Consider the following 17715-nt stretch of genomic DNA (forward strand, 5'->3'; position numbering starts at 1 on the left):
CAGCCTGCTCATTAATGGCTCTGCCTCTCCTTTCTTCCATGCTGAAAGAGGACTCAGGCAAGGTTGTCCACTCTCCCCTCTCCTCTTCCTGATTGTCATGGAATGCCTGAGCAGACTCATCTATCATGAAAAGCAGAATGGTAGATTGTCAAGTTTAAAGATTACAGATCAGTGTTACCTGACTCATCTCCTGTTTGTGGATGATGTCCTCATCTTCTTGGATGGAATTATTCGTGATAAGATCCTTGCCACTTTTTTCAGAGCCACTGGTATGATGGCAAACCACACAAAATTCACTATTTCTCAAGCATACACTTCTGCACAAGAGTCCAATTTTTCCTTGCATCGATTCCATTATAACCCTCGACCACTTGACCAGGGCTTCAAATATTTGGGTTTCTGGATCAAGCCCTTGGGACATAAGATAGCGGATTGGACTTGGTTGATCACCAAATTTGAGAAGAGGATATCCCATTGGAGCTATCGCTTTTTATCTAGAGCAGGAAGGTTGGTGCTTATTAAATCTGTCCTGGAGGCTACCGCAGTTTTCTGGATGGAATTAGCCTGGATTCCTAGAGGTATTCTAGCTTGTCTCAAGCAAATATGCTGCAGATACCTTTGGAATGGAGGTCAGGACAAAAAATTCTTTGCATGGATAAGTTGTGACAAAATTGCCTTGCCAAAAAAGTGGGGAGGATGGGGCCTTAAAGATGGGATGGACATTACTTACCAAGCGTAACCTCTGGACATCCATCTCATACCACAAATACATCTGGCCCCTCCAAGTCATGGATTGGATTTGACTACCTGGTTGGAACAGAACAGGCATATCTTCGGTTTGGAAAGCCCTATTGTGCTCACTCCCCCTCATCCGCAGTCACCTTACTTGGAGAATCAATGCAGGAACCAGTGCTCGCATTGGGATGGACCCATGGACCGGAGGAGGGGGTAGATGTTTCCTCCCTCGAGAGCTTATCTGATTACTTAACCAACATAACATAAAGGTAATCGCCCATATTGCGGACCATGAGAATTCATCCATTCTTTCACAAGCTTGGAAATCGGCCGCGCAGCTTAACTTGCCTCCCCACTGGCACCTCATTTGGGATGAATATACTAACGCATTGAGTGAATCTCATATCCGCATCAAGGAAGGCCCAGATGAGCTCATGTGGAGCAAGGCCGAATCTGGTTACTATTCTCCCAAGGAAGGCTACCTGTGTCTGATTCAAAACAAACAACTAGAAATCATACAGAGATGGTGGAAGCTCATTTGGAAATTAAAAACTCCACCATGGACCAGACTTTTTTTCTGGTGCATCCTTCGAAATAAGGTTCCTACATGGGACTCGCTTATGCACAGATCCATGTATGGTCCCAATTGGTGCATTCTCTGCAAACATAACTCTGAATCGACAGAACATTTGTTCCTCTCCTGCACTACAACAAAACAAATATGGAATGACGTGGCTGCAGAGATCAGGTTCACGGGAACATGGGAAGGTGACCACATTTCAGCAACATGGGATTCCTGGAACAGAGCTCATGCAGGAACAAACCTGCTGTGCCTTCCTCTGATCATTTGTTGGGCAATATGGCTGGCCAGGAACAAACTAACCTTTGACAATGGCACGATCTGCTGGCAGTCCACTATTGCCAAAATCATTGCATCCTATCATGAACTGCCTGAATATACTCCACCTAGCCCGCGCAGACCTGCTGCCCCTGACCCTATAGACCATTCCTCTCCATGGGCATATTTCGATGGAGCTGCTCAGCAACACGGATGTTCTAGGCGTAGGAACGAACAACTTTGCAGAACTTATTACTCTTCGTCATCTTATGCATTTTGCTTTAAATCATGACTGCAGAGACATACAGATCTATGGTGACTCAAATAATATTATAAATTGGATCAACCAGAATACTAGATGTCACGCACACACACTCTTAAATATTCTGGACGAAGTAATGCATTTCAAATCTCAATTTAATTCCATTCTTGTTCGTAACCATAGTGCCGACGGATTATCCAAGGAAGCCACGCACCTGCCAAGAGGACAGTGGATAATCCACGAACAGAGGGGTACCTTGCAGTAGCAGTACTACCACAGGCCTTATATAGATCAAATCTACCATTAGGTGGATGGTCACTAAATTTTTGTAGAACTATCGGCTATATATGATGATGTAGATAACTTAGTCTTATTTATGAACAACTCCCTGCGAGGTGTAAATATGTTTATATGAACACTATTACAACATCATCCTGTGTGATGATTTTTTTATTTTTGACACAGCATCATCCTACGTGATGATTTTTTGATTTTTGACACAACCATTCATAGGAATGGATTTGTAGATATTTTGGACATACTGGCACAAACCGCATATGCTGAACAGCATATACTATTTGTAATTTTTCACCATATAATGAAAGATTACGATTTTTCCGATGGAAAAAAAATAGTAATTAATATATAATGTTATTTTTCTAATTATTTATATTTATTGTACATAGTAATTAGTGATATAGTATATAATAATTAATAATAAAGTACACAAAAGTCAATTCTTGCCATCGTTACACAATAAGAAAAGACATTTCAACCAATCATATTTGAGATAAATATAAATAAATTTTATTTGAAAATACTAAATTTAATCTCATAATGTTAAACTTTGGATAGATTTTAAAATTTTTTAAGTCAAAAAACCTAATAACAAATCAATGAAAAAAATACTTTATATTCTGTCACTAGCAAATATAATAATAATAATTCTTCCTTGATAATAAGAACTATCAAATACTCGGTCATTTTATTTCAAATAGTAATAATTGTTTCTTGGTAATAACTACCATTAAATATTTGGTAATCCAACTTCATTATACATTTATCGACTACATTGATAATGTTATACACTTTGCAACCTAATCGTGTTCTTCTTGAGCTATTTCAAGGTGCTTGAGATACAATGTACCCTAATGTATAGCATTACTTTGGATTTGAGAGGAATGTTGAATATGTTTTTATATTAAATTAATTAGTATTATATTAAAAATAATATGATATTTAACAAAAATTAGAGAATCTTGTCATGTCGGGCTTTCTGGAGGATTACAAATAATTCAAAATTTCATTTAATTCAGACGAAATACATTTGATTTGGTGCGGGGTTTTAGACCATGCATCAAATTTTTTACAAAATAGTATATTCTTTTTATTGTAGTTACAATAATTTTTATTATTAATTATTTTTCATAAAGGGTAGATATTAAATATAAGAATTTTAGTTACATTTATATTTTATTTATAAAATTCAGTTTTATAACTAATAATATATTCTGAGACTAAATTTAATAAAATAAAATAAATTCAATTTTTTAGTTATAAAATAATTGTAATGGAAAAAAAAAATATTAAATTATTGCTTATTAATTAAACAGGAATATCATTATATTAATAGGCAAAGTTCATTATGGGATATCATGTTCATTATGGGATATCATTATATTAGTGAGCAAAGCTCATTATGCTTTATAGTGATAACAATGGAACATGTGCCCAATTGCTAATTCTTTTTTTGTACAAAAAAGAAAAAGAAAAAGAAAGAAAGATAATAATAATTTCATTTTTTTTAAATAACAATTTTGTTGATATAAAATTTTAATTTTAAAAAAATGTATTTAACTAAATTTTAATATTAATAATAACAGTAAAATTAAACCCATAATTTTTTATTTTCCTATTATTATTATTATTCATTAGGTAGAGAGGCACTCTCCAATTTTGTATGGAAAAAATGTTGTAAGGTTATGTTATGTTATGTGATGTAATGTTGTTGATGATGATGATGATGATTAACGCCTATTAAGACCAATGTGGTCTATCAAACCCTAAGAAAGAAATTAATTGAGACTCTTTAAAATTGTATTTCTATAATAAAAAGAATGGAAATAAGTGTTCCCATGTCACTATAATTTTGTTGACTTAGCAAGTCAATAAGGTTGGAAGTGTGATAAATGTTAGGGAAAATATAACGGATGTGTGTAAGGCAATCCAAGAGAAAGTGTTTTTCCTCTTCAACCCTCTTAGTATCACAAAGACCATTAATTCTTTCATCCCAAGGTATTTTGGGGATAGAACAATGCCCAATTTCACTTTTAAGCTCATGAGAATTAGTTCTTATTTTTGCAAAGTTCATTTTCTTCTTAGCACTAGTCAAGGCGAAAAGGTAATTCTAGTTAGAAAAAGTGGGGTTGATCACCTCCTTATAATACCTTAACTTCCTTTTTCCCTCTAACATCTTATCATCCCATAGTTTATCCTTAAATTTGGAAGTAATAGTATTTTTAATATTATCCTTATTCTCTAAGATGACCACCTTCATATTCCCTAATGGTCGAGCCAAGACTGGGCATCGTTGTGTCATCCTTGCTTGAGTTGGAGGTGAGGGTTCTGGCTAGAGCCATAAGTGATTTTGGGGAACCTCTTGGCATCTATGTTGCCAAGTGTTTTCTTATACATCAAGTTCCCAAACATAGTCGCGCTTTTAATGGGAGTAAGGCTAGCTTTAATCAAGAGGATAGGATAGGGATTATTGCCTTTAATCTCGAGGTTGTAAGTTATAAAAAAAATTGTATTAGCTCGATCTTCCTCCACGATTCTCTAGATATACCGCATCCCCAAACCTCACAATCATATAAAATAACAGGGGCCCGGAGGCTTCACTCAATGAACCACTAACATAGCACATGCATTCATGGTATACTAAACAATACGCTTAAATTGACTACATATTAGAAAATACCTCTAAAAATCACTTTATTTAACCCCCTACCAATACAAATCCAATACAACTTCCCCATTTAAAAATCCCCTACTTTCACTAGATATTGTAGGTATCCATTTTTTCATTAACATTTTTTATACCCCTTTATATTTATATCCCTTTATTTTCATTAACAATGGTAAACAGATTTTTCACCTAGAAAGAATGGCCTAAATACTAGGTAGCTAAAAACTTGAAAGTCTCAATAAAAAAGAGGCAGATATAAGCTGGTTGATTTACAAATGCATACTATGGAAAATTTGAATGGAAAATACATATATTTGAACTCTCAATTGCATTTATCTTTTATTGAATACTAAAAAAGAAACACTACAACAGTTCAAAACAAAACCTCAATAACCAACACATGGTGCATCTTTCATCTCGCTTATAGAATAGGAAGAGGAGATAAAGTACAATGAATATCTCTATCCAAAACTAAAATTGCTAAATTTGAAACAACATCTAAATTGAAATTAATTGAAGGTGTGACATGTGTGCCCTTAGTATGCAGGCACCCTCTTCCAAAAAATAGTTTATTTCACCATCTCTTGTGGCATGCATGTGCCCTCTACCAAGCGATAGTCATTTTCATTGTTTCCTTCACTTTCATTCAACCTGCTCATCGCTAATGTAAGGGAAGGGTGAAGATGACATATTTGTTGTCTTCTCTACTACCCATCATTGGGAGGATCACTAGCTGAGAAACAGGTAAAAAATATTAACACACACATTAGACATAGGTCATAGAGGTATTAGTAATGTGATGCATGTTTGTTTTGGGGCAACGCTGCTTGGGAGTGGGAACATAAACAAGAAGTGGGAGTGGAAGTAGGAGCAAGGAGTGACATTTTCAAAAGCTCCTGGGTTGGGAGTGATTTTGGGAGTGAATTTTATATAATATATATTTTTATATTTTTTGATGCATATATGTAAACAAAAGCATGTAGAATGATGATTTTGTGATAAAAATCATAAAAACATGGATTAAACCATATAACATCATTAATCTAGTAGTTATAATCTTCAGCAACCACAGGTCCACAAATTACAAGTTCTCATTTATATAGCATGTAAGGGTGCACATAACCAAAATAACATCGAGTGCAATCCATCTCTGAACAAAAAATACATCAACAAATAGGCTCTCGATGACCTCTAGCATCCAAAAAAATCATGCTACAACAAATACCTACATATCATCAAAATCATTGCCTGTCTTCGGATCCTTTTCATTAATATCACCCTTTAAGCATTAACATAAGATAGAAAAAATGTAGCATGTAAAGTCAAGATTTTATTTGAGTGATTGGTACATTTTTAGTAGGGTCATGATAGAGGAGCTTGACAACCAACGTCACTAACATCAAAATACATAGAGGGCTTGGTTCTTTTGATTAAATATGAGTTCCATACCCTAGTACATGACAAAATCTAGTGGAAACATTGCAATGCCCCCAATCCTGAAATCCTAAAATACTAGTAAGTCTGCTGGATTTTGTGTGAGATCTAAAATTCTACTTTCTCCATATGAAATTGAGTGAGGTCGGAACCACTCTCAAACATCCAAAGTCATTTCATTGTAATGTTAAAAATTTAAGTAAAATGATGAAAATGAAAGATAAAGGAGAATGTCACTTTTACTTTAAGAATTTAACATTACCATGAATTGCATGTCAATTCTAGGGCCATAGGCTTGAATATTAGGCTACCATGGACCTAATATGACCATAGTTTTTTCTTTCTCCCTCCAACTCTAGATACTCCCACAATACTCATGAACCTCTGTTTCTCCGTTCCACTTGTTTTTTGCCTCCACATTGCCAATGCACTGTATAAACAATACACACATTGTTGGGAATTGGATAATCCAATGCTCCCAATTAATGGTGGTGTATAAGGATAATTCAACGCTCCCCGTGTGTTTCGTGGCATGTACTTAACACTAGTGATGTGTTTGTTTACTAACAACTGCGGATTTTGGTGTAACGGTAATCATGCTCCAACAAGTGGTATCAGAGCCAAAGGTCTCGAGTTTGAAACACACCTAGCTCGCTTTGGGGGGGAGATTGTTGGGAATTGGATAATCCAACGCTCCCCGTTAATGGCGGTGTAGAAGGATAATTCAATGCTCCCCATGTGTTTCGTAGCATGTGCTTAACACTAACGACGTGTTTGTTTACTAACACCTGTAGGTTTTGGTGTAACGGTAATCGTGACTCCAACACATATTTCTATAAACATATAAAAACTCTTTGCCCCCTTGTTATATGCTCAATATATTATTTCATTTTTTCTTCATTTTTTATACCCCAATATGAACGCACGTGATATGGTATTGCTTTGTTAGTGAAGGCCCTGTGAACAGAGGTGATGAGAGTCTCAAAGAGGAACTTGTTGTTATTCCGAACCCAAGGATCAACGGACTTACAATTGTTTTCAAGCTCATAGTAAGTTTTCCAGCGTCCAATAATCCTCATCTCAATGCTATAATTCTAGTTGAGTTGATGGTGGATGTCAATGCCTAAATATTTGTATGAAAAAACATACTCCAAGTGAGCGTTATTAAGATGAAATTATCATGGTTAATATTCATGGATTTAATTATCATGACTTTAGTCTTGTTGATATTAAGACTCATAGCCATCTTGGCACAGTGACCCTAAAGGATTTTAAGTTGTTTATCGAGAACCTCATGGTTTACTATATCGTCAGCGTAGAGGAGAAGAACTATGTTATGCAAACATTTTGACTCGATAAAATTACATAACAATAAAAATACAATTTTTTATATCAATTATCAATTATTAATAATTAAATGAGCTTAGATTCATCTTAGCTTTGATCTACAAAGCCCTAAGAGGGATCACATCTCTTTTCACTCAAAGAAGTGTGTACTTCAAGAGATTTGATCCCTCCTGCTTAATAGATCTCGACCTAAAATAAATCTAGACTAATATTTATTTACTTGTATTCCCATTTTTATAATTAACTTTAAGCATTTTTATTTTTAAATTTTTGACCTTATTTTTAAATTAGTACAAATGGTCCGGTGAATAATGTGTGCCCAATTAAATGTTTTCAAATCTCAACCAACATAATTATATTATATAAACCTATTATATCATAGCATATGAAGATGATTAATAGCATTTCTGAAATGGCGGTATTCGTGACAACCAATCTAATTAGTGCACATATATTGAATGATAAAAGTAAAGCAATTAATTTTACTTAATGTCTGCTCAATCAATTACCATCAACTCCACGTAGAAAAAGAACTATAACATCCTGTGATTCGCGAGTAAAACGGCCGGGTTCCAGACGAGACATCACACATGACCCTTGGCGCAGCCCACATTGTGGAATCCAAAAGCCACGCCTCCTAAACAAACACCATTTCCATTCTCCGCCAAATCATCGTCCTCCGCTCCATCTTCATTCATTCATTCTTTCTTCATTCCAATATCATTCAATTTTAGCTGTTGAAGCTCTTCAGAGCCTTTCTATTCCTGTAGCATTTTTCACCAGAATGGCTAACGATGTGGAGTCAAGAGAAGTGCCTGACAATATCCAAAAGGTTGGTACGTTCTGATCTTTGTGAAGTGACTGTGTTGGATGATCAGTTTGAACTCACACCCATCTCATTATTATATTGTAGTATGAACCATACATTTGTGCTAGGCCCAGTGCCTGATGTCAACTGTATTAAATCAGTTTGTTTTCTTTGCAGTATTTTTCTTTGATCCAGGTTTTCTGTTATTAGATTTCATTGTGTCACCACATTTTCTATTATTAGTAGCTGTTCAAGTCTATGGTTGGAGTCAGTATGAATTCTCTTGAACTTATTGTGCCCTTTTGTAAGACTGGCAGTTGGGAGCATATGTTAACTGGCTTAGCCCTTCATTCAAACCTGTCTTATGTCAATTCAAATTGTGTCTGTTTTATTGATGTTCATATTGTTCAGCAGTATTGAGTGGTCTAGTTTCTACTAACTTGATATTTTAATAGCTCATCTTTTGTCCCCAATTCAGATTTTCAGAACAGAGTTTCTATAACCTTGTGCTTTGGTCTTGCCTCAGTGTTGGTTGGTTTTCTGGAAAAGCTGATAAGACTCGTTTGGCTGAGCATTTTACTGCAGAGTTTCCATTTTTTGACTGACATCAATTTAGATTAATTAAAGTGTTGGTTGCAAGTTTAGAGCCCTCCATCAAATCGATAAAGGGTATTGAGGCATTAAAAAAGTGAGTTTTTGTTGAGTCAATAGGCCCAATTTACAGTTCAGCAGCATGAGGGAGTTGTGCAATTTCTTCGATGTTAAATTTAGTACACTTCAGTAGTATGAGGGAGTTGTGCAATTTCTTCGATGTTGAGGGAGTTGTGCAATTTCTTCGATGTTAAATTTATTACACTTCAGTAGTATGATTGTTAAATTTAGAGTTGGCACATGTTTTAAAAAAAAAAAATAAAAAAATTACTAAATGAGAAAACAATCATATATATATGGTTAATTTTAATTAAGGGCATTATTGATTATTGACATAAGGAGATATGTGAATTTTTCATTGCATTGAGAAACACTTTCTCCAATTCAATATAGAAGAGATGTTATAATGTTATATTATGTGAACATTTTGACCCAATCAAATAAAAATAAAATAAAATAAAAAATAATATATATATATATATATATATATATAACCAGACTAGATATATTTTAACTTTGTATCTATCGAAGTTCAGATGGATCTAGGCTGATTATATATGTTACATGTTATGTAAACATTTTGACTCAGTCAAATATATATATATATATATATATATATATATATATATATAGAGCCAGCCTAGATCTTTCTTAACTCGGATCTTTCAAGGACCGAAAGAGATCAAATCTCTTCAGATGCAAACTTTTTTCAAGTTTTGTACTCAAAAAAGAGATTTGCACGTTGAGAGATTTGATCCTTCTCGGCACTTTATAAACATAGAGTTAAAATGCATCTAGAGTGGGGTCTTAATATAGTATTGGTCATTTTAAAACATGTATATTAATAACAAAATGATATTTCCCCCTTCAATCCCGCTCCCAATCCGTGCTCCGGGCGGGAGTGACTGGGGAGCGGGTCGGGAGCGCACTCCATAAAAAAAATTTCGCTCCCTGCCTTTTCAGGAGTGATTTCGGGAGCGTTTTGCCTTTTTTGCATTTTTTTTTTAGTAATGTTTGAAATGCAATTTTTTTTTAAAGAAACAAATAATTTTTGAGTGGGGCAGCTTAATGATCAAGTCTAGGCCCTAGTATTGATATGCTATTTGTGGTAATGTTAAATTCTTAAAGTAAAAGTGACATTATCCTTAATATTCATTTTCATCCTTTTACTTAAATTTTTAACATTACCATGAAATGACTCAGGGTCTAGGCCCTAGTATTGATATGCTATTCGTGGTAATGTTAAATTCTTAAAGTAAAAGTGGCATTATCCTTAATATTCATTTTCATCCTTTTACTTAAATTTTTAACATTACCATGAAATGACTCAGGGTGTTTGAGAGTAGTTCCGGCCTCATTGGATTTCATATGGAGAAAGTAGAATTTTAGATTTCATTCAAAATCCAGGAGACTTATCAATTTTTTAGGATTTCAGGATTGGGGGATTGCAATGTTTCCATTGAATTTTGTCATGTATTAAGGTATGGAACTCGTATTTAATCAAGAGCACCAATCCCTCTATGTACCTTGATGTTAGTGACATTGGTTGTCGAACTCCTCTATCATGACCCTCCTAAAAATGTACGCATCACTCAAACAAAATCTTGACTTGACATGCTATGCTTGTTCTATCTTATGTTAATGCTTAGAGGGTGATATTAATGATGAAGATCCCTATACAGATACAGAGGTAATGACAAAGATACCTCTGGATATTAATGCTTAGAGGGTGATATTAATGACAAAGATCCTGATTTTCCAACAAGACTAAAAAATTAGACATTTCTCGTGGTGGCAAGAGGCCCAAGCATAAGAAATAGATAATAGATTTACTTCTCTTTTCTAGTTTCTAGTAGCTTTATAACTATTGTCTCTTTCACATTTATTATGATATTTTTTTAAACAATATATGACAATTTAAGTTTGAAGTTGGCAATTATAACTCAGTAGTAATGAATTATGAATATGATGCTTCATGAAAGTTGAAAGTTGTTTCATTTCATTTGATTTTATAACATTTCATTTCATGTTAGATATTATCTGTTGTAATGGTTGCACTTAGCTTACAAGTACAACTTTGGTGATCAATGATGATAAATGTTATATATTGAATTTTGAAAGCTTGAGACTTTAAGATTGATGAATCATGAGACTCAATATGTTGTATGTTACTATATTACTAACTTGTGGACATGGTTGATGAAGATTATAACTTCTAGATGATTGTTGTTGTATGGTTCAATCTATGTTTTTTTTGTTTTTTATATTAATTTTTTTCATTATTCTACATGTTTTTGTTGACATATATGTATAAAAATATAATATATATATATATATATATATATATATATATAAAACGCTCCAAGATTCACTCCCAAAAAGGGAGCTTCTGAAAATGTCGCTCCGGCTCCCAAGTAACATTGAAATATCTCAATTTTGCATCTTGAAAAATTTGATCTCTCAACACTTGATAGATCTAGGGTTGAAATTAATCTACATGATTGGCATTGAGATAAAATCAGCAATGGTCCAAAATATTGTAAAAATTAAGAAAATATTGGTAAAAATAGACAAATATTTGCAAAATTAAGGTACCACCAAAATATTGGTAAAAATTAACAAACATCAGCTAAACCAACAAAAAATCGCTATTACAAGATTTTATTGCAATAAAATCAAATGAGATGTTTACAACACTGATAGAAGTACATTAGCAATCCATATGACTTATTTTTCATTATAATACCAAAAACGTTGACTCTCCATCCATGGAGTTATATGTTTATATGTGTTTGAATATGACAACTCAAAAAAACACCTGGACGAATTTGATGGGCTACTCAATGATTGATGATAAGGGATTCCCTTGTTAGAACGTAATACATGAGGGCAGTGTTACACGACAGGTTTATTCTCATCTCACGTTTCCTATTAAGTGCATGGATTTAGCATTGCCTTCTATTTCAGGATCAAGGCTTTGTTCTCATTTTCTTATTTGAATGGGCATGGAAAGTTCTGGCCTTTTAGTGCAGGTTGTCATAAGGTACAAGGGATCTAGTTTTGTAGTCATGCTGAAGTACTACGAACATAACTGAGAAAGAACCAAGAGCCACTTACCCGAGATATGAAAAGAGGCTTCTCAAGAAAGAAATGTTCAGTTCAAATATAAGTGGATTTAAGGCTTTCCTTGTCATTTTCTCAACATCACTGTTTGCAGAAATTTCAGGTCCAGCAATGTTTGCCGTGAATCTGAAGCTCTGCCCTGCGTACAGTTGACAAGCAACTGCAACGTTTCCAAAGCCCACTCCTGCTTAAGCTTCTAATATGGAAATGTTCTTACGATATTAAGTCGGCTAAAATATCTTTGATTTGCCTATTTTTATACTAGAGATTATTTACTACCTATGTAACTGTACTATTTCTCTTCTATTTCTCATACTGTATAAATTCTGTAGTGTGTACTGTTCTCTGTGTGGATGAACAGAGAACAGTGCTGAAGACTATGTGGATGAACACAGAGATTCTGCTTTTGTGTTTTTTTCATTATGCATGAAGTCTAAGAGTAGTAATTTCTACTTTCATTGAGGCAATGTCTTATGAATTTGATAAACATTTTACTTGAAGATGAAAGTTATTTGGGTTATGCTTTGATGATATCTGAGACTATGAAAAGAAGGGAATTATATTAGGTATTTTTTTAGAAGAGAATTTAGTACTCGCAAGGAATTTTCATTATTCTCATGTTGATGTGCAGAAAGAATCCTGGAAGAGTGTTCTGACCTTGGCATATCAGAGTCTTGGTGTTGTCTATGGCGATTTAAGTATCTCTCCGCTCTATGTTTTCAGAAGTACTTTTGCTGAAGACATTCAACACTCTGAAAACAATGAAGAGATATTTGGAGCATTGTCCTTTGTCTTCTGGACATTAACTTTGGTGCCTTTGTTTAAGTATGTCTTTATAGTGTTGAAAGCTGATGATAATGGAGAAGGTACTATCTCAACTGAACAAAATTTACAGTTTACATATTTGTTTTGATAGACTTTGACATTGGTGCGTCTGGGTCTGCGCTCAATAAAGTTTACGGAAGTGAGTATACACTTGCATGGATTCAACTTAATTCCAAATCCATTAAGCATTTAGAGAGGTCAAAATTTAATCCAAACACAAACCTATATTGGTTCATTTTATTATTATATCATTTTTTATTACTATTAGGGTTTTTTTTTTTCATTTTCAAGTATCTTCTTTTTCTTTTTTTAGTTTAATAGTGTTAAATCTCACTAAATGAAGAATACACTTGAATGTTCAAATCCTCTGATTTGTCCTTATTGTCATCTGCAACTTGTTGTAAGGAACTCACAGTGAAAACTTGTCAGCTGTATTTATGATCTTATCTCCAATGTACTACAAATGTATCTGATCCTCTCTTTTTTTCATGTTGATGCAGGTGGGACTTTTGCATTGTATTCTCTGTTATGCAGACATGCCAAAGTTAGCCTGCTGCCAAATCGCCAAACTGCTGATGAGGAACTTTCGACATATAAAATGGAACTTCCTCCTGACACAAGGAAGGGATCAAGAATAAGAAAGATTCTTGAAAAGCATAGAAGCCTTCAGTCTGCGTTGCTGGTTGTGGCTTTGCTGGGCACTTGTATGGTTATTGGAGATGGTGTGCTAACACCAGCCATTTCTGGTATGTTTTCATTTCTTGAATATTTGTTCATCTTTCAACAATCATTTCAAAATTCCAAGATTTATTGATATAGCACTTACCGAAACAACCAATTGTTATGATTCTGTATGCAGTATACTCTGCAGTCTCAGGCTTTGAATTTGTTGTGACAGAACACCTACATGAATGTAAGAGCTTCGACCTTCTGAGGATTGCTCATTATAAATATCATTTTAAGTCGTCATTCTTGTTCTTCTTAGCGTTTTTTTTGTCAAGTCTTAATTGCATGCCATATTATTCCAAAGTTCAAAATTCAGAGACATCAGCTGCTCTTTTCTAACATTCTGAATTGCAGTTTTGATACTTGTAGAAACTATACCGTACAAATTATTTTCTCCTTCTTTCTGCAAGAATATGTCACTGAAGGTAAACAAATACACAAACTACCTGAGGAAACATGTGTTCCTTCAACTTCTACCAAAGTAGAAACTTGTCAATTTTGACTGTTAGAGATAAATTTTTTAAACAATGTCATCAACATGTTGGGTTTAAAATACAAGTTGAGAATTGTATATACACATCTTGAAATGATTTAGTTTAACTTTCATTATTTTAGACATGTATGAGCTTAACTGTGCTGACTTGCTGTTTGGAGTCAACGACCCTCTTTGAATGAACTTTCAAGCTTTACTTGAGTCCCCATACTCAAAAAGCAAAGAAACCTTCACTAAGACTAGTCTACTTTCCAATCAGGAGCCTGTATTGGTTTTCCGAAAGTTCGTTCTTGGTGGTACGATTATCTCTAATCTTATTCTGGTATTAAGTTAATTAAAGTTGGCCAAACTGGCTCAACTTAATTCTTTGGCACCTCATGACAGAAAGCTAATGACTTGGCAGGGGGACTTCAACCAACTGGGCCACCCATCAGGGCTACCAACCATTCAACAATGCTATAGTCTACCTGTTGTACTTTTTGGAGCTTTTCTCAGCATAGTTTTGGGTCCAATTTGGCTAGAATCAGGCAGGGATTTGTTGGAATTACAAGTTTGAGTTGTGAACTCTCCAAAATTCAAGTGGCTCAGGGGTTTTTCAAGGTGTTGAATCCATATATCCAGTCAAAAAAACATTTTAAACAATAAAAGATCAGAATTTAACCAAAAATTGTTATGCGGATTCTGGCAAAAAACTTCAAAACGTGTAATATCCCTATGTAATTTTTCTTTTCCCTTAGGGTTTCAAAGCAAGAAGTATATTGCACTTGCACAATAAAATTTACAACTTTTCCCCAATGACTATTGAAATGCAATAGTGACAAAATAAGTAGAATCAAAATAATACTTAACAATATAAACCTTCAGTGGTTCCACTTTAATAACCGTTTCTAGGGTTGTTGTACCCTAACTATATCAGTGCCTTCAAGAATGATAATACAATTGCAACCACAACGAAAACCCTAATCAATCCAACTATTTTATGATCTACTTACAACACTGTCTAGGATTTGGGACTGTTGACCAGAATCCCTATTACTTCAGTTACCCTATTAAACTTGCATGTATTCTATTGTCTTCTATTTGACTTCAATTGCTGTTATTGATCCAAAACCATCACAATCAAACTGACTCAACTTAATTCTTCCATTGTTAGGCACAGGATCCCAACTTAGTATGATGTGCTTGTTGTTGCAAAGGGGGCTTGTTGCCACACAATCTAGCAGGGTCCTAGGAGGGGTACCTAAGGAACGACTACTAGACCAAATGACAACAATGGGACAAAGACCCACTGTCACCACAGTCAGTGTCCCTTGCTCTCTACAGACTTTCACCAATGGGAGGAGTCCCGATAGGAGGGAAATCAATATTAATGATAGAACCAATAACTAGGTATGATGTGGTTTCAAGGACCATTCAAAAGAGAGGCTCAAATAAAAGTTCAATGCTTCAAGAGAAGCAAAAAGGCTCTCCAAGAAAGACCTATGAGGAGACCTTGACCTAGGGTTAATGATATCCAATGATGACAAGGAGACCTAAGGTCAAGGCTCCTAAGACGATTAGGACCTCTCAAGAAGCTTTGAATGATGTGTATATGCCTTTAAATAGACTTTTGCTATCCTTGAGAAGCCTAGAGTGGGACCACACAAGACCTAGGGTCTATGTATAATCTCGGGAGAAGAATTTTCAAAGTTCTCTCTAGGTCAAGGTGGGATGGGAGAAAGGGTTTAGAATGAATTATTCCATTGAATACTATGTGCAAAACCCTCAAGGAGACCACTAACCAAGACATTCAAGATGATTTTCAAAGATATGACTAGGGTTTGACTTTCCTCCCAATCTGACCGTGGGGACGGGCTCAAATTCAGAGGATCGCTAGGGGAAACAACAATGCAGTAGCTTATCTCCCCCAAAAAAAAAATCACCCTTCCAATGCAACTCATATCAAGCCCTAGCTAGCCGTCTAGGGTTAGGGCCGAAATTTAGAGAGAGGAGAAAAAGAGAAAGAAAAGGAGGGTGATGACCAAGATTTTTTGGATCAGTACCTTGTCCTTGGGCTATGAAGTCTATGTGATTCGAAATTTGGCCAAAATCATCTTCAAAGAGGCTAGAAAATGATGCTCTAGCAAACACTCTCTAGCATTTAGCCGCCCAAGATTTATGGACTTTCATGAAGAGAAAACAAGTTCTAATCCACTAGAAACATTCATCTACTTGTTATCAATGAGTAACATGCACAAATTTGTAATCCAACAATCTTTTACAATGATATTCAATAATTAGGGCACAAAAGAAAGAGCTAGTTACAAAATTTCCACACTAGACATTTTCATGCAAAAATATTCTATAAGATTACTTACAAGACAACAAGAGATATATCTAAATCCAAGATCAAGAAGATGGCTCCAAGAGAACGAAAATTTCAACTCCAAAGATATCGAAATGCATCAAGAGATCTCCAATAGACAACCAAGAAAAAGTGTGAAATTCTCTTCAAGAGAGCTAATCCAAGAATGTGATGATGATCCAATACAAATGAGGCTCTCCTTTATTTATATGAGCCTTTAGAAGTTTGAATTAGCCTAATTAAGCCCCTAATAATATTTTAATGTGCAAATAACATCTCTTTTGGTGACAAGCCCACCAAATAGCTCAATAAGTGAAAAATAAGCCATCCAAAGCTAGTTGAAATGATAGAATAATGGTCAAGAGGGCCGTTGGAAGGCCTGAATGAGTCCTCAAAGTGCCATGATGAAGAGGAGGGCTCCAAAAATGATGATCAAGGGGGTGGCCCCTTGATTTCCAAGCAAAACATCCTGTGGTGCTCCCAAGTGGTTGTGGGGCACAATCAATGGTCTCATGGGTCTCCAGTGGCTCAATAACAAGTCGATGCTCCATCAGTGAGGGCTAGAAGATGATCTGGGCCTTGGATTCAACTACCAAGTATTGGGTGCAAGTGTGTGGTCGGTTGGGCAATGTGGTTCAAATGCATCATCATCTATGTATGGTTGGGGCACGAACAAGCAATATGTGGTGCTGATGAAGCCCATGATGTAGAAATGGATGCTCTGTGATGGTGGAGGCCCATGGCTCTCAATGCTCACCCTACAAGTGTCATTATGACCCTCTGGAGGGCTTGGATCCCGTATAGGGAAACCAAGTCCAAAATGAAGACCCACATGCAATCTTGTATAAGATCCAATGTGTCTCCTCACCTTCTAGTACAACAAATCATTAGTGTAATTGAGTAAATAAGCTTGCTAATTAGGGGCAAAATTGGACACTTCATAGTGGCATGCCCTTCCAAATGGGCTTCAGAATGTAAGGGTGTTTCCTTGCTCGACAAGAGAGGTTAATAAAGGACCATATCAAGTGGTTTCAACCTCTAAGGGAGTGGCAGGTCCATCGTACATACATCAAATGGCAAGGGTCATGTGAAATAATGATGGAACAGAGTGGGGGCAAGAGGAAAGTCTCCAAGCCACATGCCATGGTACAAGGGTAACTATAA

At 35.2% G+C, this 17715-nt stretch overlaps 1 protein-coding gene across 1 annotated transcript in view; it reads left to right on the forward strand.

Annotated features, from left to right (window-relative positions):
• Window positions 1-8365: 8365 nt before the first annotated feature.
• LOC149250829 (putative potassium transporter 9) overlaps window positions 8366-17715 on the forward strand; it is a 13420-nt gene continuing 4070 nt past the window's right edge. Inside the window, exons 1-6 of the mRNA XM_089453761.1 lie at window positions 8366-8417; window positions 8567-8656; window positions 12703-13029; window positions 13489-13734; window positions 13848-13901; window positions 14069-14139. Of these exons, the coding sequence (XP_089309887.1) occupies window positions 8366-8417; window positions 8567-8656; window positions 12703-13029; window positions 13489-13734; window positions 13848-13901; window positions 14069-14139 (840 nt within the window). The remainder of the gene's footprint in view (window positions 8418-8566; window positions 8657-12702; window positions 13030-13488; window positions 13735-13847; window positions 13902-14068; window positions 14140-17715) is intronic.

Source organism: Pinus tabuliformis, chromosome 7 (genome assembly GCF_031772625.1).
Source record: "Pinus tabuliformis cultivar Carrire ecotype Pingquan chromosome 7, CPIR1, whole genome shotgun sequence".
Lineage (NCBI taxonomy): Eukaryota > Viridiplantae > Streptophyta > Pinopsida > Pinales > Pinaceae > Pinus > Pinus tabuliformis.